General features: G+C 37.4%; 2 protein-coding genes across 4 annotated transcripts in view; both read left to right on the top strand.

Annotated features, from left to right (window-relative positions):
* Positions 1 to 9,235, top strand: part of LOC103704938 (Ribophorin I) — a 51,661-nt gene extending 42,426 nt beyond the window's left edge. The window contains exons 8-11 of one of the 3 annotated variants that reach the window (XR_003385244.3): positions 4,177 to 4,335; positions 6,853 to 7,077; positions 8,181 to 8,261; positions 8,798 to 9,235. Coding sequence is in view for 1 of the 3 variants with exons in the window: in XM_008788463.4 (XP_008786685.3) it covers positions 4,177 to 4,335; positions 6,853 to 7,077; positions 8,798 to 8,989 (576 nt within the window). In the remaining 2 variants the exon portion in view is untranslated. Of the gene's footprint in view, positions 1 to 4,176; positions 4,336 to 6,852; positions 7,078 to 8,180; positions 8,262 to 8,375; positions 8,435 to 8,797 lie in introns of those variants that run through there. The other 2 variants (XR_003385245.3, XM_008788463.4) reach the window with 2 other exon arrangements.
* A 14,066-nt stretch (positions 9,236 to 23,301) lies between these two features.
* LOC103704935 (putative E3 ubiquitin-protein ligase ATL44) lies at positions 23,302 to 25,302 on the top strand. The gene has a single exon (XM_008788460.5). It carries the CDS (start codon positions 23,387 to 23,389, stop codon positions 23,930 to 23,932), a length of 546 nt encoding a protein of 181 aa, XP_008786682.2. The 5' UTR covers positions 23,302 to 23,386; the 3' UTR covers positions 23,933 to 25,302.
* The last annotated feature ends 208 nt before the right edge of the window (positions 25,303 to 25,510 follow it).

Genomic DNA, 25,510 nt, shown 5'->3' with positions numbered 1-25,510 from the left:
TTTCTGAAGCCTTCCATTTTGGTTGTGATAAACCATACAGTAGTGCCTCGTGGTATTGGTTACCTATAGATTTGGTTGGCACACCAGTCTTCTTAGACTTTTTCCATTATAATAGAAATTATTGGTTTTGGAGAGGGTTTGTATTATATTGGACTACCAATGTATTATGGAAGGTTGACCCTCTTGCCCTCTCTAACCTTCAAGCTTTTACATAGCCTGGGTTCTTATCTATTTCTACCTCGCAAACTCGCTCATGCATAAGACACCTCTAAACCCAACCACGGCCTAATAGTGTTGGTTTTAAGATTTAGCAAACAAAGCTGGAGTAGACACGTGGTAGTTTGAACTACATGATATGTTCATGAGTATATTTATTTTATTATTTTTTGGTTGTTGTGGAGGATCAGTAGTTGGTGGAGGATAAGTTATCTTTAACCTTAATATCCAAAACTAAAGATGATGTCTTTAGTTCTAGAACTTTCTCATAGACAACGAAAAAGGGAAATTACAAAAAAAAAACCGAAAAAGGGAAAATAGAGGAGATTAAGGAAAAGATGATGCCACCCCCCCCAACAAATAATAATAATAATAAAAAAACCTTCCTGTCTCCCTCTTGGCCTAGGGTCTGAAACACCTAATTGTTTTGCAGGAAATCACACCACTAGCCTTATAAGGTTAATTGTTTGGGTGATTTAAATTTGGGCTTGTAGAAGTGGGAGTTGAAATTTTGAATGTTCGAGGCCAAGTGTTAGTGGAATTTGAGGATGGGAGGAGGTTAGTGTTGGGTTGTGCCTCAGTCTAAAAGCTCCCCTCCCCGCCAGTCCATACTAAACTAGATCTGACAGTAGATCCAGCAGGTGATTCGGGCGATCCGGTAGCGGGAGAGTCGAAAATCCCACCAATAGTGGTGAAACATTTAGATCAATCAGCTCCTATCTCCCTCCTGGCCTAGGGCTTGAAACACCTAATTGGTTTCCAAGAAATCACACCACTAGCCTTATAAGATTAATTGTTTTGGTGATTTAAATTTGGGCTCGTAAAAGTGGGATTTGAAATTTTGAATGTTCGAGTTCAGGTGTTAGTGGAATTTGAGGATTGGAAGGAGGTTAGAGTTGGGTTGTGCCTCAGTCAAAAAACGTTTTTCAAGACTAGGCCTGAGCCTAAGTTCGAACATGACATGAGACCAAAGTAAGCTCGATTATCTCTAGACTTGATTGATGAGATGGGAAGGAGGAGATGGAATGAGTAGGTTGATGGGTTGTTGGGCTGAAGATGAAATCATCAAATTAATGGTTTGCTGGAGGAGATGAAGCTGCTGCTGGTGGGATTTGTAGACGGGATGACATTGAAACTTGAAATGATTGCTTGCGTGGGAAGAACGACAAGGTGGTCAAACATTAGGACATGGGGGGAAGGTGGAGGAAAGGATGTTGGAGATAGAGGAGGTAAGGACATGGCTGGAAAAGAAGGGCATGATGTCAGGAAGAGGACACTACTTGACGTTGCATTACTGGAGGTGGATGTTGAAGGGTGGTGGTGGAGTTGGATATCAGGTGATTTGCTAGTGGAAGGTAGGTCATTATGGTTGGAGGTGGCGATGGACGTTGGTGGTATGAGATGGATAGGGAAAAGAAAGAAATAGACTTTCATTTAAAGTAAGAAAGATCCCAACCTTTCATTCAAAGAAAGGCTAGGTTTCAGTATATTAATAATGTGTAATACTATAATAAAAATGTATTTATTTATATTTAAATTTTATAATTCATGTTTCAAGCTGGGCTTGGTTGGGCCAGTGTATAGTTTGACTTGGCCCCAAAAAAATGGGCCTTAATTTTTAGGCTTGGGCCTAACTTGAACCTCCAAAAAAGGGCCCAAAATCCGTACTCAAAGTTGGCATTGTGCAATGGGCCTGGGATGATCGGGCTTGGGATGGGCATAATAATTGATTTATGCAGAAGTCTCCTGGTTACTTGCATTAGAGCGCAATTGTGAGAGGGAGGAAAAATACTTTTTGTTTATTATTTCTGTTAGATAGATGTCCAGGGTAATACTGGAGTTAAATGGATTGTTTTTTCCTAATAGTGAGAAAAGTGGGGTGACACTTATTGCACATCCCTATAGAATCCCTATGCGAGAGCCTCGAGTCTGTGTTCACATGCCTTGTTGGAGAAATTGTAGCCATCTACATGCCTCACATGCAGCATATGTGCCAAATGCTTGTGCTATATAACAATAAAGTCTTGAGCTTGGCTACTTTTGTGGCATATCATTCCTTCAATATAAATACAAGGACAGTGAGTTACATCCCCATGGACCCAACCACACTCCATCCTCTATGTTGACTTCCATGTTAATTAAAATACATCCATTTTTAAGGGAGGGACAAGGGAAGCACATCTCCCAAAATTTGGAGTGCATTTATGAAGTTATATAATTTCTGACATTTCTGCATCAATGCATCCAGTATATATTCTACATTTCTTCCAAAGCCGATTCTTATGAACATACTATATTTTTTGAAATTTTTATCAGATAGGGTTCCCAATTGTGTTCTTCTATGTAGGTAATGTGGTTTCCAGTATTTCTCACTGCCGGCAACTTCTTACAAATAGATATCTCAGACAATCAAAAACTGTGCCAAGGAAAAATCGATTCACTCATTCTACATTCCTTACTGTGTTGCTGTAATATTATCTTCTATTTAGTCCATGAGGCAAAAATCTTAGTTTTTTGAATAAAAATTCTTTAACTTTGTTTGTTATTAGTTTGTATTTTTCAGACATATACCTTTGGCATGGGAAACGTAATAAGGTAGCTGAGCATCATTCATTTTCTGTTGGATTCTAATATGATTGTCATGCACTCAATTTTCAGTCCTATGAATGACTACTTACTAGTATTGCAGTTACCTCACTTGACCCAATATTAGGATTACATTTTTTCCTAAGTTCCTAACAAATGTTGCATTGGTTATTTAGCCCTGTTTGACATGGGAGCACCTATGGAGAATGGGCACAGGTTTGAGATATGGATATGGCACGATAGTAATACATGGATATGAAAAATCTTGAAGAGTAGGATACAATATGGCTAAGGCACGTCAACAAGCAAATGTATTTAGAGAAACATGCATGCATAACTACATACACATAGATGTGCACACATGTATGTGTGTAATGTAAACAAGCACCCATAAGGCATGGTAACGCTATGAAAATAACATAATCCATACTTTATACAATAGCATCAAGTTTTACAAGCTTATTATTTAGTCATCAATCCATAGATACCAAACCATACTTCATATATTTTTTTGAATGTTAACATCATGGATTCCAGAATTGACCATTCACTAGTAAAAGGTTAATTGAAAAGAAGAAAGTACCTCCCTTTCATTTTTTGAGGTATTGGGAAGTATCTCGAGCAAGGTTTGCCGTATCGGTAGCGAAACGTGACTCAGTACGAGGGGCATACCAGATCTCAGTACACCAAACTAACCCCATACATACCGATACTATACCAACATTTGACTGGTATGGTGTCCAGTACCAAAATGGTGAATCTTGATCTTCAGCGTAGTTGGGAAGTATTTGGAGTATTTTTTTCTAATTTGAAAATTGGATAAATGATGCGAGTTCAGACAGGTATCTGAGAAGTATCTAACATGTATTGGTTCCTAATGCTGGATATATGTGATTTGAATTATCTGTGCATCCTAAGTGGCTGCCGTTTATCTACCTATGCATTATCTCAAGATAAAAAGCATAATGGTGATTTAAATTTCAATTTTACGTAAGTTCTTTTTATGTTGTTAGGATTTCAGCTAATAAACCTTGTGCAATGAGTATTACATACATGAACCAAATGTATCTCCACCTTTTCTGTTTTTCTATTTCATAAACTTGCCAACTCATCATGATTTGTAAATGATGTCTTTCAGTGTAAGTTAAACAGTGAAACACCAATTTCCAACTATATCAGTTTGAATGCTGCTACTTAGAAATGCATGTAGTTCTCAATGTCATAATTATTTTTTTAAGAATTTTGGATATTTTTAATTAATGGAATCTGGTAATAGAACTATGTCATGAAATTGTCAGTTTACAGTCATTCTACTGCCATCTTTGCTTACATGTTACAGAAATCTTTTGTTAATTGTCTCTTAGTGACTTCTAGGTGTATTACAAGTTCAACAACCTGTCACTGCTTAGAGAGCCAATGATGCTGATTATTGGATTCTTCTTCCTATTTATTGCTTGTATTGTGTACATGCATACTGATATGTCAATCTCCAAGTCTTCTGCTTCATATCTGGCAAAACTGCAATGGGATGAGGTAGGAAATTTTAACTTGATATCCTTGTCTTACAGATGCTTTTCTCTTCAGTATATTCCAAAATGATTATTGAAATTGTTATGGATTCTTATAGATGGCCACAATCTTGCTACTGCTAGCTATCTTTTATTGCTAATATACATTGTGTTCGAGCACTATTTATTTGTTGGATGTGATTTGTTTGCAACTTATATGAACTCATCCTGATTTATAGTAGGAAAGTCAATCAGCCAATTTCTTATGCAACTGATAGAAAAATTTTGTGAGAAGAGAACAGATACACAATCGTCATCACTTTGAAGGTAGCTCGAAAGAGTAGCACAAGACATAGTTTGACAGGTATTATAAAAGAGAGTTAGGCTGAAAGGATTATATTTATATGTTTTTTAGGGCCATACAACGAAGACAGTTATTGTTTGTAGTTGTAGTGAGATAAGTGAATTTGAAACCACAATGGGACTACATTTCTCTCTTATTCTCTCTAACAATTGAATTTACTGATGATATAAAAGAACAAATGCTATGATATTTGTGGTTGATGTGCTTTCTTATGGAATGATAGTTTCGATGTTAGACAAGGATTGAGGAAGGCTTTATAGAGTAGACCTATAGTGCATATCTAGTATTTTAATGGACCTAGAAATCAAATTGAGGCTTTGCTTAAAATAGTGGCCAAGAGATATCCCACGGTAGTCAATGTTTGTTTGCTTGTATCTTTTAAAGATGGTAAAAAAAAAGCAATGAAGACATGCTGAGGCTGAAGATGTCTTAAGAAGCGACTTATTACTTGTTGGACAACAAGTTGGCCTACAATGTTGTATTGTTGGGTTTCTGGACTAGAAAGGGTGTCTACTGCCTAATGATGCAAGTCAAGTTGGTATAAATATGTCGCATAGATGCATAGATAGGGCAAGGAACAGATACATTGATTGATAAGATATGCACAAAATGAGTTATCAATAATATACTTATTTGTTCTTTTTGTATTTTTCATATGACTGAGTAATGATTTTTTCTTGAATAACACATGTTATATTGGTTGTATAAAATGGCAAAACAATAAATTGTATGACTTATGCAAAAGTGAGATTGAAAGAAATCTGTTTTTTTTACTGGTCAAAGATTATCCGTTAAATAAATGGTTAAAGTATTAGCAATACAGGTATGTTGTACCAGAATTCATCTGATACCTTGGGTAAATGTTTTTGGCAGCCAAGTAATGAGCACACATTCAAGTATAACAACTAGAACTTCAGGAAGTATGGATTTCACAGGCTCGTCTACTGTTGTACATAGTTTATTTAGTTATACTAATGCAATGTATTACATGTTGTGCTTGTGCTTCTCAGGAGCTTGCATTTGACCTTGCTGACACTCTGCAAGCAAAATGGAAACCTATGCAAAGTGACATTTCTAAACTATTTTGTGATAGAATGATAAGATATGCTGGAAGTAGTCATATCTTAAATAATAGCACTATTTCATATAAACAGCCTTTCTGACAGTTTCAGAGATCCCCTTACATTGTCATCTAGCTGTTATCTTGTCGAACAGCTTTTATATAGTGGGAAAACCTGCTGTTATTTGACACTCTCATCTCCTTAGAATGATATTTGTTTAAATGTACTTCTCCATATCAATTCAAAACACAGCATTTTATTTTGGGAACGATGGCAATCATTATCATGCTGTCATTCTACCATTATTATTGCCTGTTATTTCCTACTGTGATGACTAGCAGCAGCCGTTGATGGTCATTACTTTAGACAAAAAGATTCCAGTCGAAGGTTGGACTGGATGAACAATTGGCATAATTTTTGATATGGTGGTCAATGGTATTTTTTGGAGCTGTTAGCGAAACCTTAAGTTCTATGCCACTTGTGATTGGTTTATGATGAATAGGGATGTTCTGAACATATAAAATGGAAATAATTGTTAGGTGCGATCTAAACATCTCAAATCATGTTGAAGACAAAATGTTGTTGCCTCGAAATAGGTTCTAAACATATGAATAAAATTGAGATTTAAGCCATTTGCTAACCTAAATAGGTATTATATAAGATTAAACAGAAAACAACGAAAACAAGTAGCTCAAAAAAGATAGAAAGTTTTTGGTGAGAAATGATATCAATTGGGCCTCCTAAATTAAATATTTGGTCTTAAGTATGTTTTAATTGTATTTATGAGTGGTCCAATCATGTACCGACCTGTATTTGCTTGTGCTGTAGTTTGTTTATGTGATACGCTGGTGTGAGGTGATAATTTTCTGATGGCAGAGTATTGATAAACAAACATGAATTTGAATTTTCCTATTAGTTTATCCATAAAATATCCATATTGTGTCTGTCTTCCTGGATCTCTAAGTGCTGTGACAGTTTCCTTTTTCCTGTCAGTATACCTGAGCATTCTTTAAGAATGTTTTCCAATGTATGTCTGGGAAGAAAGTTTCTTTGTAGTTTTGCCATTGTTTCTAATGTGTGGAAAGTTCATTTTGACATTTTTTTGATCTCGGAACAGGTGCAGGCAACAGTTCAGCAGGTCCAGAATATTATCAGCCACTTTTTGGCAGTCCATGACAGGCTGGAGGCATCATTACGAGATCTCTCCAGAACAGGAGATGTTCAATCCTGTAAGGCAGCTCGTAAAGCAGCTGATGGGCAACTTAAAGAATTGACCAAAGAGTTAAAACCCTTGTTGGGATTTTTGCAGTCATCTCCACAGGCTTCTCAGATATGGCCTAAGGTGTGATATGAGTTTGCCTTTTCTCCTATTTATGATCTTTGACAAGTCTATATAGGATTTGTTGCAAGATACTGAAATGTTTCAGGCCTTTTGGCATTGTTAAGACTGAATTAGTTCCCACCATGAAACGTTCTTGCCTTGTAGCTAGTATGGCAATTTATGACCCAACCTGCTGATCCACATGCAACTGGCCTAGGATAAGCAGGTTTTGGGTTGGCAAAAATGGGTTCAGGACATAAATTGCTCAACCCAACTTAAAATTGGACCAAGTTCAGGTTTAGAATCCTGACTTGTCTTACTTGTTTTGTCCTGTTAAATAATTTGGTCAGTCAACACTGTTACAATTTGACATGATTAAGACGTTTTTAACTTGTTAAACCTGTTTGGAACTTATTTAACCTACTTGACCTGATAATGGGTTATGCAGGTTGGGTCAGGTTACATGTTTAATAAATAGGTTGGCTTTGGTTTTGGATTTCTCATAAGGGTGAAAGTGGATTGGATAATATCCGTCTGGATATGTTTTCGTATTCAAAACTATCCGGATATAGATAGAAATTTGAGCATCCGACTAATATCCATATCCATATCCGTTAAAGAAAAATAGATATGGATATGGATAGACAACTATCCGCTTCGTATCCAAATATCCGATTTCATTTGTAATCCTATTTAATTTTATATACCACTAATGAACTTTTAAGAAAAATAAATGATTACATTAACATGCTATTAACTTGATTTATGATTCAGTTATATCCGTATTTATATTCATACGTTTGGTATCTAATTTGTATTCGTATCTGTTTAAAACAATATGGATATGAATTTTCGCATCTGACTAACATCCGTATCCATATTTGTATGCGTCAAACAAAATAAGCATGGACATGGATATACTAGTATTTGATTCGTATCCGATCCGATTTCAGCCCTAATTTCTAACCTGCTTGGTAAACTGGTTGGGTTTGGATTAACGAGGTTCCCCTAATACCCTGTCTCTCAACCTGACCAGAAACTGACATATTGCCACCCTTATTGCTTTGCATGAAAAGTATGATATGTGGGGGAATAATTTTACTAATGCAAATAAATCTTGCCAGGTCACTGCTCTGGCGGTGTCTTGATGTTAACCTGATCAGCTAGCAGTTTCCATAGTATCAGCCTGGAACTAGCCGACTCAGGTTTGGTTTGTCATATCTATTCCCTTTTTGATTTTTAAAAAAACATCGTGTTGGATCCTTGCGAGTCTCAAGAGTTGACAATTAAGCATTACTATATTTTTTTTGGTTAGACAGTAAATTGAAAGGGTGCAGTTCATATTACTGATGAAATCAAAGTTCTGAAGTTGTCTCTAACTAGGTGCTGTTTCCCAATTGACTCATCCCTTTCACAATTTTTTTTTTTAATTTTTACATGCATGTTGATATCAGATTTACATATTTCTGAAAAATTTCTGAGCCTGTAAGTGTGAATGCATTGATTTTTATTGTAATGCAATAGAATTTGCTTCAGCGAATGGTACCTAAGATGGCCTTCTCTTTGTTGTACACATTGTACCGTGTCTTTCAACTTTCATAGATTACAAAAATGTGACATCAATGCATATTCTCTTTAGTCTTTATACGTGATAATGATTCTTTGTTTTCGTGTTCTTCTATTACTACTAATCTTGAATTCAATAAATTTATTAAGTTGTGCTTTGGTTCTAATGCTATAGGTAGAGGAGGTGGTGGCGAAGGAGAAAGAAATGCAAGAGAAACTGATGCAGAAACACTCTACTGTAGTTGACTGCTTTGAGAAGAAGCTCGGCGGGCGAGAAATTGAGAATCGGATTGCTTCCCAGCAGCAGAAACTTTCAGCATTGAGGCAAGAGGTTGATGATCTTCTCGAGGTCATTGATGAGATCTAGATGAAATATCCCTTACATTATGAGTTTTAACCCTATTGTGAGATCCTGCTTAGGAATTTTGGCATGCTTTGTAGGGTATTCAAATGGTCTCCCAAAATGATTGGTTACTATACATACCATCATGTTCTTCATTTGCATGCTTGCTGAGATATTTCCTCGGAGTACTTCTGCCTGTGTAGTGTATTGAAAATGCCTCATTAACGAACATGAACTTCTGATCGGTTACTGAGAATTGCACTTTTCTCACCTTCTATGTGATCCTCTGTGGTGCCACTTCTTTCTCCTGAGAAATACAGGACAGGTGGGAAACAGAAGCAGGTTAGGCAAGATATACTAATTATGGTGCTTGGAGATGGCGATTTGTTCAAATTGCACTTATTATGGCAGAATCGGAAGTATGGGCAACAACAGTGATGGTTTGAGATGCTCTATGGTAGTTTTGAAAACTAGAACACAATGCCAAGCTGGAGGGAATATGTTATCTCGACCTCCACTTGAATTATCTCTTTCCGCACCTAGCAACCTTACTTGTTTGAAAAGAATAAAAAGAACAGTGAACTTCACAGCTCAATAAATAACCATACACTATCCTATTGGATGAAGTATAAATTTTACAAGATTAAATGCATCATTAGAAACTAACTTTTATTGCAACTCAATCATTTCGTAGACAAAAATATAGAAAATCCGAGTATGTATGTGTAAATCACATAGATTCATAAATACAGGTCCAAACATATAACTTAAATATAATTCTAATTTACTAAACAATTATGCTATGTAATTAGAGCATTTCATGATAACTGTATAATAAAACATGTTATAAAACTAATTATGCTATTGCATATGCAAACTCTATAAATAGCCATAACATGGCATAAAATAATTTTCTCAGACTAATTGTAATGGTTATTTTATACCCATGACAGGGCCATAATCGATTGGATATCACAGTCTGCTAAATATTATGCCTGCTGGCTAAGCCGATTGCCGACTATTATGCCCACTGGTGGAGCTGTATGCCAGTTCCAGTGCCATATATAGCTACATGAGAATCTATAATATTATTTTTTAAATCACATTTCTTAAGCATTTTTTTAAATTATATTTTCTAGAATCATATGTGAATAAGATATTAAAATAGAGTTTGGAATCCATAAATAATCTTTAATAATAAAACTTTCATAAAATTATTTACGGTAAATCAACTATATTCATAAAAGTTCATAATTTATAATTACACCATATATGTATCACCTTCATAAGAAAATGCACTTTTTCATAATTTGGAAATCTTTCCCCCAAAAGTATGCATGAATCAATTCACAGTCATATGCTTGATTCTAAATTTGTAAGAAAATACAAAACTAATCATATCAGTATAATTTATATTTTTATACTTCATATAAATTAAAATCAACCAATAATTTAAAAATTAATATATTTTGTGCTAGGGTCACTTACCACTATGTTTTTAAAGATCATCAGGTGCAGATGGGCAAAATAATTGCACTTATCCACAACAATTTAAGAAGATAAAGTAATTTACATTCAACTATTTAGAAATCCAAATACAAGATAAAAAGCTCTAGGGAATTGAGATGGACTTGATCTGGCTTTATACTCAAATCGAAAAAAAGAGAGAGAAAGACTGATCTAAGGGGTCTTAGCTATGCTAATCTTGGATCCTCAATCAGGATCCACCCAATGGGTACGCAGAGAAAAATAAAACTCACAAGTCGGATCTACAAGTCAGGTAGAGAAAGCGAAAGATTCGACCAGAGGAGGGAATCACTTCAATTTTTTTCATTCTCTCTCTTCTCTCTCTTTTTTCCTTTATTTTTTCTATTTATTTATTTTTCCATTTTCTCTCCCTTTTTTTCCTTTATTTTTATCTATTTATTTATTTTTTATTTTCTCTCTCCTCTTTTCATTTTTCTTCTTCTCTTTCTTTTGTTGTCCTTTTTTTCTTCTTTCTTTCTTCTTTCTCTTGACAACCCTTTGCCGGATTCTAGCCACTGATGGGTTGATCAGAAAGAGAACGAAAGAGGGACCTTACCTTGGTTTCGATAAGCTTGAGGTCGCGGATCCGGCAGCTCAAAACAGGGCATGATAATCCCAAGTAGAGAAAGGAAGAGGGAGGAAGAAATTGAGAGAGGAGAAGGGAAGAAGAGAGAGAAAGAGGAAGGGAACAAGGTCATGGTGGAGAGATCCAAGGGGAAAGAGGTGGGGTGAGGCCATGGAATAAGGAAGGGAAGAAATAGGAGGGAGGAGGCCGCCTGAATCCGGCTTCCTCATGATCGCCGGCAAGAAATCTCACCGGGAAAGAAAAGCTTGGGTGTAGAGTCAATGATTCCAACCGACGCTTCCCTCTCTCGCAAGCAAGTTCTGGCCAGGCTGTCGAGCTTCGATAGCCTGGTTTCCGCCCCAGGTAGCCCAAGTCAACTCGGCCCATTGGGCCGAGTTGGTCATAGTCTTACAAAATTATATTATTTATGGGATAATCCTATTTGAATTGAAACTAATCACAGGCATAATTTGTATAAAAAAAAGGGACAAGTTACAAAATGTTAGCTGGCTTAAACCAAATAAAAAAGTAAAAGCGTATGACCAATCAAATATATGATTGGTATTTTGAAATATTAAGGAAGTAGCAACCTGATGCTTTGTTCAAATTATTGTCTTTCAAGAAATACACAATAGTCAATGATTCTATTCACTAGAATTTCTGGACATTCAACACAGCCCTACTTAGTTTGGGATGTTTCTTTACTTGTCTTAGATGAACGTAGGACATTATTGTTAAATTAAATGCAATCACTTGAGATAAGCTTGATCTGGACTGTTTAGTGTAAAATAGTTAGTGTTAACACAAGTCCATTCAGTTAATAGATTAGAGTTTTGCAATAGTTTTATTAGAATAATACTTGATATTTGAATTACATGTTAGTAACATCTGAAGACCAAGTATGTGAATGTGATTAGTCACAGAGGTTTACTAATTGGATAAATATTCATAATCTCAAATTATGAAGATGATTCTATGTTTTTGTTTTGTTGATTTTGTTCACTGACTTGCTATTATGTAAGGTCCTGTCCTTAGATTCTCCATCATCTCTTTCCCTACCCCCTGTAGGTTGTCTGCTTGATTAGATAACAGGAATTTGTCATATGAAGGTAAGAGAATCCTAGAAAAGATTATAATTCTGATAGAACAACTTTAAAATAAAAAAATAGACCAACAAACTTCTGCTTCACCAAATCAAAGTATGGAGATATTTCTCTAGATTGGATGCAACACTGTTGCTACTTCCTTGAAATTATTGAGAAAGAATAGACTTAGAAGGTGTATGCCCTACAAGAGACCATGTGCATGCTTGCATAAAGTGAAGTCTATTACTTTTCTTCCACCAATTATGTCACAGCTACATGTTTTGTTAGGCTGGTTGGATGTCATTACTTCCCAATTTACAGAATGTGAAAGCTTGTATCCAACTCCAAAAATTTGAATTTTTGTTTCAGATGTCACTTCTTTTAGTTCTCCTTTGAACATCAAGTGACAGTAGACTCCATTTGGTGCACCAATAAGTCCCAACTTTAGTTTAAGGGTTTGGCTTGTTTGAAAGTAGACTCCAATTGATCACAGTACTGACCCATCTAGACTCCAATTGATCACAGTACTGACCCCTCTATCTCACAGTACTGAGATGAAAGTTCCAGTTTATAAATCAATAGCATACAATAAGGCTTATGTTGACCATCTTCTTGTGTGAAGGCTGATGTTCCTAGGCAAAAGCTTCAGATAGCAATTTGGTTCACATTTGAGAGGAGTGCTGTGGCCCAATTCTACAGTGGAAGCAATGAGTGCCAAAGAGAGCCATTCTCTCTTTTTGTTTCCTTTCTATGAAGATAGTCTTATGAACATATTGGTCTCCTTCAAATGAAATCCTTAAAATGAGTTCATCTTTTATATTTATTTCCAAAAATTTCTGCTCCTTCTTTTCAGTTTTTCAATTCAGATTTTTCGCCCTGTTTTGGGAGAAATCACTTCATGTGATTTTGCATTCTATGCATATGCATCATCAAATTCATAATTTTTGCTAATGAGCAAGAAAACCTTGAAGTTACCACACACAACAACTTCTTCCCAACTACCAATGAAGCATTATAATGGCATGTTCTTTTGAGACTGATTGTAGTGGCATGTATATTTGCTCTTTCTTATGGCCAAGAGTCTGGGATCTCTATTCATTAGCTTTCTATATCATCTTGGGAAAATTATTGCTCGAACCCGGTCTACCAGCATCAGCTATGGACTAGACCATTGATTGCCTTCCACCTTAGCCATTTCTGCCACCTCAGATATTCCCCTGTTTTTCCACTCTCAACCATCCCCTATTAACGACCAAGAAAGCAGAATAAAATGATATTTCCTTTCTAATAAATAAAAAAACCCCGAAAAGCTCTAATTCTCTGCTCCTTGATCAAGCCCGACCTTGATGCCTCGGACACTAGAAACCTTGGTTAACTCTGCTGGTGTTGGGGATGAGATAGGTTTTTTCTGAAAGTCTGATGTGATGAGCAATGATTTGCTCGGTCTACAGCAGACTAGGTCTAGTTAATAATTTTTTCTTATCTTGTAGTTTTTTTCACTATAGAAAAATTTAAAAATACCAACATATATATGTCGGCGTTAGATGGAAGCATCGGTAATTTACCTTTTTTTTCGGTAAAATTGTAGCTGTTTTTTCGTGATGGTTATTGTGCGCTTTAAAAAGGTACATTTTGAAGGTTAGCAATCAAATCATTTATCCCTAAATGAGTTTAGGATAAGAGAAGTACAAGCTTCAGTTATTGTGACAAGGATGTGCTACCAGGAACCTATCCAAATGGAAATGATTCGTTCTGAAGAATCAACAAGGGAATGATTTGCCAGGTTGTTGATAGTGTAGTAGTTGGTGAGGCGTTATGCCTTTGCACTTGACAGGGATCAGTCATTGGGCATGAGGTTTCATGGTCTAATGGAAGATAAGGCTACCCTTTTTCTTTGCACCAATTTGGGAAGGGAACAAAAAAAAAGGCTAACAGCTGGTAGCTCAGCTGATTGGCACCCATCTCTCTAAATGCGAGTTGTTCAAGCCTAAGTGGTGGCGAATAACCAACATATTTTGGAAGAAAAAAAAGGAGAGATTAATGAGGGAGGGGGTTACCAGAAATATATGATAAGGAACTTGTATTTTATTACTAGTAATTGATGTACAATTTGAAAGTGTTTTTATGCAGAAGTTCTTTCTGGGATTTACCTGATGCAAGAAAGGAATTTCTATTGCTTGTTTATGATGTTGGAACAACTGGTTCTTGCCTGGATGCTACCAAAGCCGCTGTCGCCTCGCCCTTCACTTACGAGGGTTAGATCAAGCAGGGCTTACAAAACTTTATTAATATCCATTTAGCATAAGAGAGATGGGTTTGTTATAGTTTTCACAAAATTTGATGAGAGAGTATATTGATGTTGTGGAGTAGGTAACATGGATGTGCCTCGAGGCTCAATTATATATTGCAAAAAAAAGAGGAGAGAGATTTGTCATAGGATTTCTTTCTCCTCTCCTTTTTTTCCTTTTTCCTTTCCCTTGTAATGCCCTAGTCTCTAGCCTCTCTTTATGATTATTGTGGATTACCACTTCTCATCTTTTGAAAATAGATAGGATTTAGTAAAATTGTATCAGTCTCTTTGAAATAAGTACTTTACTAGATAGTTTTGATTTTTTGAGGGCAATATGTATGTACAACCACGGTTGGAATACCAAATGATGAAAACTTTGTTGAACCATCCATAGCTTCCTATCAACTACTTTTGAACTCAAATGAATAATCAAACACACCATGTGTCAATTGAGAAACAAGGTCTACTCCTTTGTTAGGGTAATATTGTAGACCTCTTGAAATAGACAAAATATGGTCGAAAGAAAATATAGCGCAGTAGCGGTAACGGTAATATCTCCCATTCAAATATATGGCACTTGCATTAAAAGAAAAAAAAAAGAGCATTTCAATGAATAAGACTCCCATCACTGCGGGGTCAGAAGAGAGCAAGATATACACAGCCACACCCTCGTACGAAAAGTGATTATTCTCGTATTTTGAACTTGTGGCACTCAAATCATAGTAGAGCAACCTTACCATTGTGCCAAAGCCCACCTACTAAAAAATTGACACTAGCTCCACAAGGGCAAAACAAGGAAAATTCAAGAGCTAATGATTGAAGAATAAAAGGTAAAGTGAAGGAGAGAGCCATCGGCGGATTCTGCGACAATAACATCATAACCCCTTATACTAATCACATTCTCATGGTGCTAGAGAGAATTTGTAGTGTTACTTTTGAGTTCTTTTCATTTTCTTGCTTCGGTTTCTCAGTCTTTATAGGCCGATTACCACTTGGATCTTATTATTCCACTTAGATTCCACCTTAGTGGATGTGCCTTTGATATAAATCTGATTTGATGTTTGTGGGAAGGCGCCGAGATGTTAACGGCTAGAAAGCTCATTGTGATCTTGGACAAGATTTGGTCGTCTCAAAGTAGAGAGGGAAAGACAAGCCTCACAGCCGCCTGCCATTTCCCTCTGCGATCGCAGGGAGTTGCGAGGCAAACTTCTTCCACTAGGCCAGCCATCCACAGTGGTTATGTGGCAAATTTTTTGATCACGTTGACTCCAATATTTCCAGTTAGCCTTGCTTAATAGTAAATTATCTTGGTTCTCTCTCGAAGGAGGAAAATCTTGCAGAGTTCGAGTTCGAAATCATTAACGAGGTATCATTTTCTTGATTCTGGTTAATGTTCTGATTAATGAACAAAGAAACCGATCGCCATCTATGCAAGTTAAAAGATATGCAGTTCCAAAAGGGTCAGTATATTTCAAGTTCATTTTCTTTTTATTTTTTTCTTTCGTTTTTTACTTCGTAATCGAAAGCCAATCAAACCAATCTGATCCAAGTTAGTGGGTATCAGCCATGGTGCATTAGATCAAGACACTAGTCATAATGCTAGTATAGAGTTAAACAGGTGCAATTAATAGGGATAGTCAAATTGTTAACCAAGATGCGAGACAAGAATGATGATAGAACTGATCTCATGCACAAGTTGTCAAATTGCATCATGAGTGAATGAAATTTCTTCGATGATAGAAGCCACGCCAGCTAGTTTACTGCATTAGCTGGCATTGTCGCCTTAACTTTGCATAGCTAACGACGCAAGAACAGAAGCCAAACATACAACCTATATTAAGAAAACAGCCTCGAGAGAAATGGCCAAAAAAAGATTATATATATATATATATATATATATATATATATATATATATGTGTGTGTGTGTGTGTGTGTGTGGATAGATAGATAGATATATACATATATAGGGCTCGTTTGGTTCGCGGGAAGTATTTTCCCTCCTAGGAATCTGAGATGAGGATACCTAAGAAAGTACTTTTGGCATGTTTGGTTAACCATGGAAAAGTGACAAATTTCCAAAGTGCTTTTGTTTGGTTGACCATCCACTTTCCTAGGAAAGTTATGTATAATTCCTATTATGCCCTTAATAAAAATTAGGTCTTTAATGCCTCTTTAATGCTTCTTTAATGCTGAAGGGTCTTTTTGGGAAAAAATAAAAAAGGAGTGATTCCCACCTCATGGGAAAGTAACTTTCCCATGTTTCTCATGGGAAAGACTTTCCCATGAAATATGGGAATCATATTCCCATGGGAATACAACTTTCCCATCTCTCTCCTTTGAAAACTCCAACCAAACAAGAGGCATTTCATTACTTTTCCGTTGACCACACTTTCCCCCCTCTTTTTCCTGCGAACCAAACGAGCCCATATAGATAGATAGACAGACAGATAGATAGATAGGTAGATAGGCTTACAGATAGAAAATCAATTTAAAATGTTTTTAAGCTTTTCACCCACACCAATGATGTGATCCCTTGTAATAGAGGTTCAGATAGCAAAATCCAAATTGCTCTCTCTCTCTCTCTCTCACACACACCCACAAAAACAGCGTCAGTAACATCACTGAAACTATTAGACTATTGGACATATTGGTTGGAGGTGGAGATAAATACTGGAGCTTTGTTACTAATGTCCTCTTCCATGACATCTATAGGGTGACATATAGAGGAGAGCAAACATAGGGAAGATCTATAGCTACAATTAGGTTTGGAAAAGATAGGATTCCTCAAACATCATTCACATCCATGGCCCACCTAAATACTACTTCCCTTGACAACTTGCACAGGATACAATAGCATAGTGTTCATGAATACCAGCTCTAAGTATACGAACCAATACTTCATCAGCGAATTCCAGCTTTGAAAATCACGCTTTTCCACACTGTTGAATTGTCCATATATATACATTGATGAAGCATTGACATATAGTTAATTACTAAAGAATTTTATCAATAAAAAAGAGTACAATTACCAATGGATCAGGAAAAATGGAAAACAAAAAGAAAAAGGAGAAAAAAACGGAGCACTGACCCTTAGTAATTAACAACCCTTTCATCCTGATCAATCTGAGGAACCTCTGAAGAGCCTTGATCCTCTTATCTGGAACAAACACTAGCTAGGCCTTCAACGTCTTCTTTACTTTCTCGAGGAGCTTCATCAAGGGCAGCATTGCACCTTGAAAGCCCTATTTTTCTTTCCAAATCTACAGGCCAACACAAAGCAGCAGCCATTTCCAAGACTTCTCGACCCAGTTGCTCCTCCAGGAACTTAATATATTCCCTTCCTTTTTGGGCTTATACCGAACGTTTGATTGATGCAAAGAATACCTACAAACACCTGAAGGACATGCAGTGGCCCCAGCATGATTTTGTGCAGCGGAATAAAATACAAAGAGTAGAGCAGGATCCTTTTTTTTTTTTTTTGGCTAAATCACCATAAATGCAGAGATTACATGCATGATAGAAGTATACACGCTAAGAGAAAAAGAGGCCACAATCCTTTGAGGCCACTTCAATCCATGTACCTATCTAGAGCTTTGCCTAAATTTGAGTCTCCAGAATCGTAGGCTAAGGGGATGCTCTGCATGAAAGGCTTGTCTTATAAGCCTTCTTTCTTTCTCATATTAATCCAATGGAGAAGAAAAACACTACCCTGCGCTTCTCTCTCTTTGTGTGTATGTGGTGTATAGCACTCAGTTTGGTTCGTGGAAAAAAAAATTTTGGAATAATTTTTCAGAAAAGATGATTTATGAGAATATGATGCCTGAAAAATTAGTTTTAGCATGATTGGTGGATCATAAGAAAATGACATATTTTAGAGTGGCTTATGTTTGGTTGAGCATCTACTTTCCTAAAAAAATTGTATGAAATACCTATTAGACCCTTAATAAAGAGAAAGATTTTACCCGTAGATTTTGATGGCTTAAGAATACTTTTGGAGAAAGAAAAGACCCTAATTTCCAACTGGTGGAAAGTGGCTTCCTATGTTTCTCATAAGTTTTTCTTTCTCATGAAATATGAAAATCTTATTCCTATGAAAATGCTATTTTTCTATTTTTTTCATTTGAAAATCCAACCAAACAAGAAGTATATGTTATTTTTGCGTTAACCACACTTTCTCTCCTTTTTTTTCGGAATCAAACAAGTCCATAGGATCTTGGCTTAGACATTTCCTCCTTTTATATAGATGAGGGGAGGTTCTAGGCTTTCCTTATATGGATACCCTTGAGGCTTAGTAGGACCATGTCTAGGGAGATAAGGAGGAGGTGTTGGCATACTTATCCATGCCACCCCTAGGAGTCCTTTCTAGAAGCATGTGCCTTGGTGGACATGCGCCTTTTAATAGGTGCATATAAAGTAGGAGCATCGGGCTCCTTATTAGGTTGGCCAACCTCCATTTGGATCAAATCCTATCTCAATTCCTGTATTTGGATTATTTCTCTAGTCCAATCCTTTCTTCAATAAAATCCAAATCTTTCTTGATCCAATTTATAAGAGAATAAAAATAGAATCTTCTTCTAATTGACCTAGAGACAGATGAAACATGCTATATTACTTATTTAGATTCTTGCACACCAATGACCTACCAGGTCCATCTAGTCACACATTAATTACATAGTCAAGCATGGGGGTATAGAGCCTACGTCGCATTATTGAACCTCTTGGTGAGTAGGAAAAACTAGTCGGTCTCTCCGTTCTTGCACGAGTTAATCCCGCAATTTAGTTCCCTAGCATTCCAATGTCCTTGTATGACTATTGAGTGTAATACCATTAGATCTTCAGTCATACTATTCCATAGTCCATTAGAACTTTGGATTGTGTTAGATAGCCTTTTATAATAGCTATTTGTGCGAATCCTTTCGAAAATAACTAGTTATTAATTATAATAATTTTATAAAATGATTATTTTTAATACCTTTCAAGTTATTGCCTTAAGTCTAATATGTTTGACAACATCTCCATTTTAATATGAATATTATGCTATTATGATAGTCCATCGTATCTAAATCCAATAAATATTGTTTTTGCTATTCAGGATAAAGTCCATTTTATCATGGCTGATACACAGCTTTGGCTCTAAATTTACTAATTTTCAGAGAACAGTAAGGTGCCCTATCCTTTAAGTCAACGGACCATTTGTATGCTTGTACACCTGGTTCACATCTATACCCTTGACATCTTTTGTGAGATGGACTGCTAGTGTTGATTGTTCAATATGATGGTACACTTGGGTGTCATTGTGAGTTGTCATCTTAATGAAAAATAAACTTCATGAAGTCACTGTCCACGCCTACAACGTTACGTATGCGATATCCAACCTTATCCACAATTATAAATAAATTTCGAATACTTAGGAACATTCAATCTTCTATGGAAAACTCTATCTATTTGGACAAATTCTCAGAATATTCAAAAACTCTTTTCTAGCTCTATAATCAATATGTGACATGTACATTATATTGCATTTGACTGTATGTACAAAAATAATTATGATTTCTTAACTATATATATATTTATTAATATACAAATAACTTTTGGAGCATACAATTTTTCTAATAACTCCAACAACAACATTGAAGTTAAGAACAAATATTCAACTCCTTCCTCTATTATCCTACAGTGCACACAGCTTGCACTTTCATTCTAGTTTCTCTTATTTAAACTTTCCCAGAAAGCTACTTGTTATTGTCCAAATTATAGATAATTCCTCCCTTCTCAGTTCAGTAGCCCACTTTCTCTTTTGTAGATAATCGCTACACTTCACTTCATGCCCATTACCAGGATTTGGGAAGTTTGATTTAGAGGAAGGCTATCTTCATTATGTAGCTTGAAGACCTCTTTCGACCTCCAAAAAATAAAGAGTAAAAGTACTAATATATTGAACTAAGAAATATTTCCAACAAAGTCACAAATAATAATATATTGAACTAAGAAATATTCCACAGGATGTGCATGAAGAGGGAAATAGGAGCCTTATGCCATTAACATCACCATGAATGTTAGTACATCACCATGAATGTTAGTATGGCACCAATCTCGTGAATCACGCTCCAATCCTCTCTTGATGCTTTCACATTTAAATAATGTAGCCTGGATTATTAGGAAGTAGTTAAAAGCAAAATGGCAGGAACATGTTCTGAATTCATGGAAAGCTAATAGTAACGTTATGTCCAACTGCTTAAAATTTACTGTGGGTCTCTAATGTGACAGGCACTGAAGCAGAATCTTAGCTTTTGGAAATGGCAATAGTTCAAGCTCCACCATGAGGGACCGAATGACCCTATATAGCTGATCTTTTAATTGAAAACAATTTAATGGTAGCTACCATGGCAATTCTTGAGATGCCGATTCCATCGGCAGTGTAATGTATTCAGTCATTCCTCCCCAAGAAGATGATGCTTGGATTGTTGAATCCAAAGGCAGCCACCTCTAATGGCGGTACTTTTTAACAAGTTGGAAGAGGATTAGTGATCGAGGAGAAGGAAGGACTTCCTCAACCTGTTTAACTTGAATCACTCAAAAAATATTTAGAAAAAAGTGAAATTTTTTTTGAAAATAGGGTTTACATCTTCTTCTTTTCTTTTATTGATCCTCCTAATTAATATCAAGGTATATAACCTCTATTTATAATAGTAAGATCCGTTCTGGCACATTTCAAGACAGATTTTTTTTTTCTAATTCTAATAGGACTCATTTTTATGCAAGATATAACTAGTAGAAATAAACTCGAAAAAGCTAAAATCCTATAGAAGGTAGATCTGCACTTTTACTTCAACTTTGTCTTCTGTTATTCTATTGAATTCTTCTTAGATTGGAAAGTCAAAATCTTTTTCGAAAAGAAAAAAAAATTTAGTTTGATTGGTTTGGTTTGGAGCCCAAATGATGAAATTTTGAGTGTGATCACTAGGGCATGGTCCCCTTAGCAGGTGGTGCCACATCGTAAATTTCAAAAAATTATCCAATTTGAAAAAAAAAAAAATCATCTTAATCTAGCATTATATGACCAAGTTATAGCCTCCAAAAATTTGGCGTATGATTTGGCTTCCCAATATAACAGATCTTTCTTATAGATCCTATCCATTTCTAAACTGTAATGGCTAAAATAGCTCACAACGAGTTTGATGTTCCTTTTGGATCAATGTCTGATCATAAAGTTGATATGCTAACTAGATCGGAAAAAAAAGCAAGATGTATATTCAATGTGATATTCATTTATTGATGACTGTCTTTTGTTTGGCCTCCACTTAGTGCAACACTTGTTTTCACATTGCAAAGGAAACGCAAAACAAAAGCATAGAGCCTCTTTACTTTATCTCCTTTGGAGCTATTTTTGGAAGCGACTCCAATGGTTTCCCAAGAGGACCCAAGCAAAAGCAAACCGCTGATTCATCTGAAACCAAATCCTCTTCAACAATTCAAATGGAATTCTCTGCGGCATGACTTTTGCACCACAGAGTATGATATCATTATACATAGCCACCATATTATCCATCTCATAGATAAATAGCTTTTCTTTATCTCTGTTCGCGCCATGCATCGTATTTAAAAGTGTCTGAAAATATTTTCAGGATAAATAAGAGCTGCCCATCTATAAAATGGATGACGTAGCAACTATCCATAATAGTAATGACTTTGCAGCATGGAGGATCCCGACTCTCAATAATTAAAACTTTTAGCCATGTTTAGTTTCTTATTTAAATAGCTAGATGACAAAATTTTTCATGTTTTCAATAAGATCTAATTTTCCCCCTTCAGGCTTCTCCTTGCTCGACCATCTTTACAAAGTATATTCCTTTTCCTTCATTAGATGAAAGTCAAATAGTAATAGATGAGGATTAATGTATTAGTGACCTTTTTTTTCCAACTAGGTGGGGCAGAACTAATCACCAAGTCCAGAGGCCATGAAAAGAAGCTTCTTAGGCACTTGTTTTGGCAGGATGGATAGGGGATTGGTCAATTTTAAGTCTTATTCCAGAAGATAGAAGAAAATGTCTCTTTGAACAACGGTTTCAATAGGCATTTTCTCTAGTTTCGGATCGGATTGTTGGGTAAATTCAAAATTAACCTAAAAACAATGAATTGGATCGGATTGGGTCGGGTTGAGATTTAATAAATACAGATCCAAATCAAAAAATAAAATGGGTCCAATTTGAAACTCCGATTTAGTCCCATGGATTCTTAAATTATATTAGATCGAGTCTAAATAAGTCGGATCGGTTGTGTGACAAGTCAACCTAATCTATTTATAGCCGTACATGCAATCATGTAGAGACTAAAAAGCTAGCTTTATTAGGTATTGGTGATTCACAAACAAAAGTTATATCGTCAAGTTAGATTGATACATGGAACCAACTTCTCTTTATCACCAATTAAAAAGCCATAAATGTAGCCAATTAAAAGCCTTCCGGATCCAATCAAACAGGCTTGCATCAAATAATATAGAATTCTTACCAGTGAAGTAGGTACAACTAATAGCAGTTTGCTGAGTATCATTTCTACTCGCATCAGCATCACGTACCGTCCATATCACCATCAGGCCACCGGGGCCCACCAATGGGAGAAAACGTGCACCCACACCCTTCGTTCGTTCAGATGCCGCCACATGCAAGCATCCGGTGTGCGGGCTCCACACCCCATCCTCGCCGCCTCCTTCCCTAAGCCGGCATGACCTCCACGTCACTGTCGTAATTTCCCATCAAGGATATTTTCGTCCTTAAAGGATTCCCCTCTGGGCTTCTCGTAATTTCAAGCAATGACAGGGTCTCTTTCATTAGCCTTTGTTTTAATTTGATTTGTGCTCTTATAAAAAGTACAAACGAGTCTCTGTCCCAAGCGCCGGCCTTCCTCTCTCTCTCTCTCTCTCTTCTTTTCCTCTGTTTTGTTTGCTGATGAGCGAATGCCTCCGGCGGCGAGAATTCTCCAGACGAACTCCGGCCACCTCCCGGTGGCGGAGCCGCCGGATCCCGTGGAGGTGGACTCGGACGTGGTGGTGATCCTGGCGGCCCTCCTCTGCGCGCTGATCTGCGTGGTGGGGCTGGCCCTGGTGGCGCGCTGCGCCTGGCTGCGGCGGTCCTCCGGCAATCCGTCGTCGCCGCCGCTGCCGCCGAATAAGGGGCTAAAGAAGAAAGCCCTCCGCTCCCTCCCGAAGCTCTCCTACGACGGCGCCGTCGCTGTTGCCGGCGGGAGGCTCGCCGACTGCCCGATCTGCCTCGCCGAGTTCGTAGAGGGCGACGAGATCCGCATCCTTCCGCCGTGCGGGCACCGCTTCCACGTCGGGTGCGTCGACACGTGGCTGGTCTCCCACTCGTCCTGCCCTTCCTGCCGCCGTGTCCTCGTCGTCGCCGCCGCCCCCACCACCCCGTCCTGGTGCAGCCGGTGCGGGGCGAGCTCCGCCGCCGCGTCGACCGCGGCGGAGGGCAACGCCAACACGTTCCTCCCCTAAGCTCCTTCCTCCTCCCATGCCCCCTTTTTTTTTTCCTTAGCAAAAAAATTGTAAGTATTCCCACGCGTTTAGAGTGGTGTTGGGTTTAGAATTTAGAAGCAGGTGATGATGTTCTTCATAATTGTATGTTAGGATTGTTGTATAGAAGGAATAGAATTTAAGTTTTAAGAAAAAAAAAAACAAGAAATAGTTCAAGTAAGTGAAGCTAGTGAGAATATTTTTTTATTAAATTTTTTTCACAGAAAAAAGTGATAATTTCTTTTAATAATTTTAATAACGTGTAAGACGGTTTGTGAAGCGGTTGGTGTTCGGTTTTTTACTCGCAAGAGCGAGATTGGGCGTGGGTTTGGTTTAGGGTTTGAGTTTGGGTCTCGGTTGAGGGAAGGGAGAGGAAAAGAAGGGGCGGTTGAGGGGATCATAGAAAGCACGTGAAGCCTTTCAAAGGGGGGAAGTAGTGGATGAGTGGGGGGCCCACCGGATTGGCTTTAACTAGAAGAGGGAACAGGTGGAGGGCTATGGATGAGTAGGTGGATGTTACCAAAGGGGAACAAAGTAGCCACCAAGGTAGTAGCCTGGTGGTAAGGGGGCGATAATTCCGCCCAAGTTGCCCGGGTTCGAAACGCACGGGCGTCGATTAAATTAGGGGACCGGATGCCCCACGCTCGGCTGGCTTGTTGGCGGTTATGCTTTCCTTCCACTTGTACCAAGGTGGCACTGGGGTGACGTACCCACACGTGAGGCGGTGAACCCAGTGGGGTGAGCCCGCGGGTCGGGGAAGGCACGCGAAACCTGCGACCTGTATCGAATATTCCCTAGTGGAAGGGGGGCTCAGTAATGGGGCTGCTACGCGGGTGGGCTGGTCCCTCCCCCTCCCCTCCTTTTTTTGACCAAAAAAAAGGGGAACAAAGTATTGATGATTATTTTGCACACACTATGTTTGATGATTAGCTCTTAGTTGGATTGGAGTTCCAAAAAGAAATTTTCTAAACTGCCATCCCAACTCAAGAGAGAAATAGAAGTAACTGCATAGTGGTTTTTTTTTTTTTTTTTGGATAAATGCGGCAATTTATATAGCTCTAACTTGAGTACATCCTGCCAAATCACGAGCAAACAAAGCGTACAAAGGAGAGGAAATATCTCCTATAGATGTCCATAGAACTAACTACATAGTGTTACGTGTATGGAGATTCTGTTATTTGTGACGTTAAAAGGCAAAGCAAAACAGGATGGGTTCCGCTCGGAAGGATTGTTGTTTGATCCAAAATTATGCTGGGTACTAAGAAAATCACTGCAGGAAAGACCTCAAAGATAAAATGAAAAGAAAAAAAAGGCGTTACCGTAGAAAAGGCATCAAAAATAAAATAACTTTAGATCTCCAAATACATTGGGCTACTTCTAGTCATTAGTGTAACAGTGCATAAGAAGTTGCTGTATCTAGAGGTAGTATAATTTTTTTTGGTTTACTTCTAAGCGAAAGGGAGAGGAAATGTCTTAGTAATGCGTCACTTTCTCTTAGCAAATCATGTGCTGCGAACATCGGGAATTGCACCAATCTCTTCTTCCAGGAGAACATGTGCA

The sequence above is a fragment of the Phoenix dactylifera genome, chromosome 3, assembly GCF_051530095.1.
Source record: "Phoenix dactylifera cultivar Ajwa chromosome 3, Ajwa_hap1_PhDact_Kaust_v1.1, whole genome shotgun sequence".
NCBI lineage: Eukaryota > Viridiplantae > Streptophyta > Magnoliopsida > Arecales > Arecaceae > Phoenix > Phoenix dactylifera.
Note: the sequence above shows the minus strand (reverse complement) of the source record. Positions and strands in the feature narration are given on the sequence as shown.

Bases quoted from the DNA above. Each gene is read 5' to 3' on its own strand.
- LOC103704935 (XM_008788460.5), top strand. From the start codon at position 23,387: ATGCCTCCGGCGGCGAGAATTCTCCAGACGAACTCCGGCCACCTCCCG.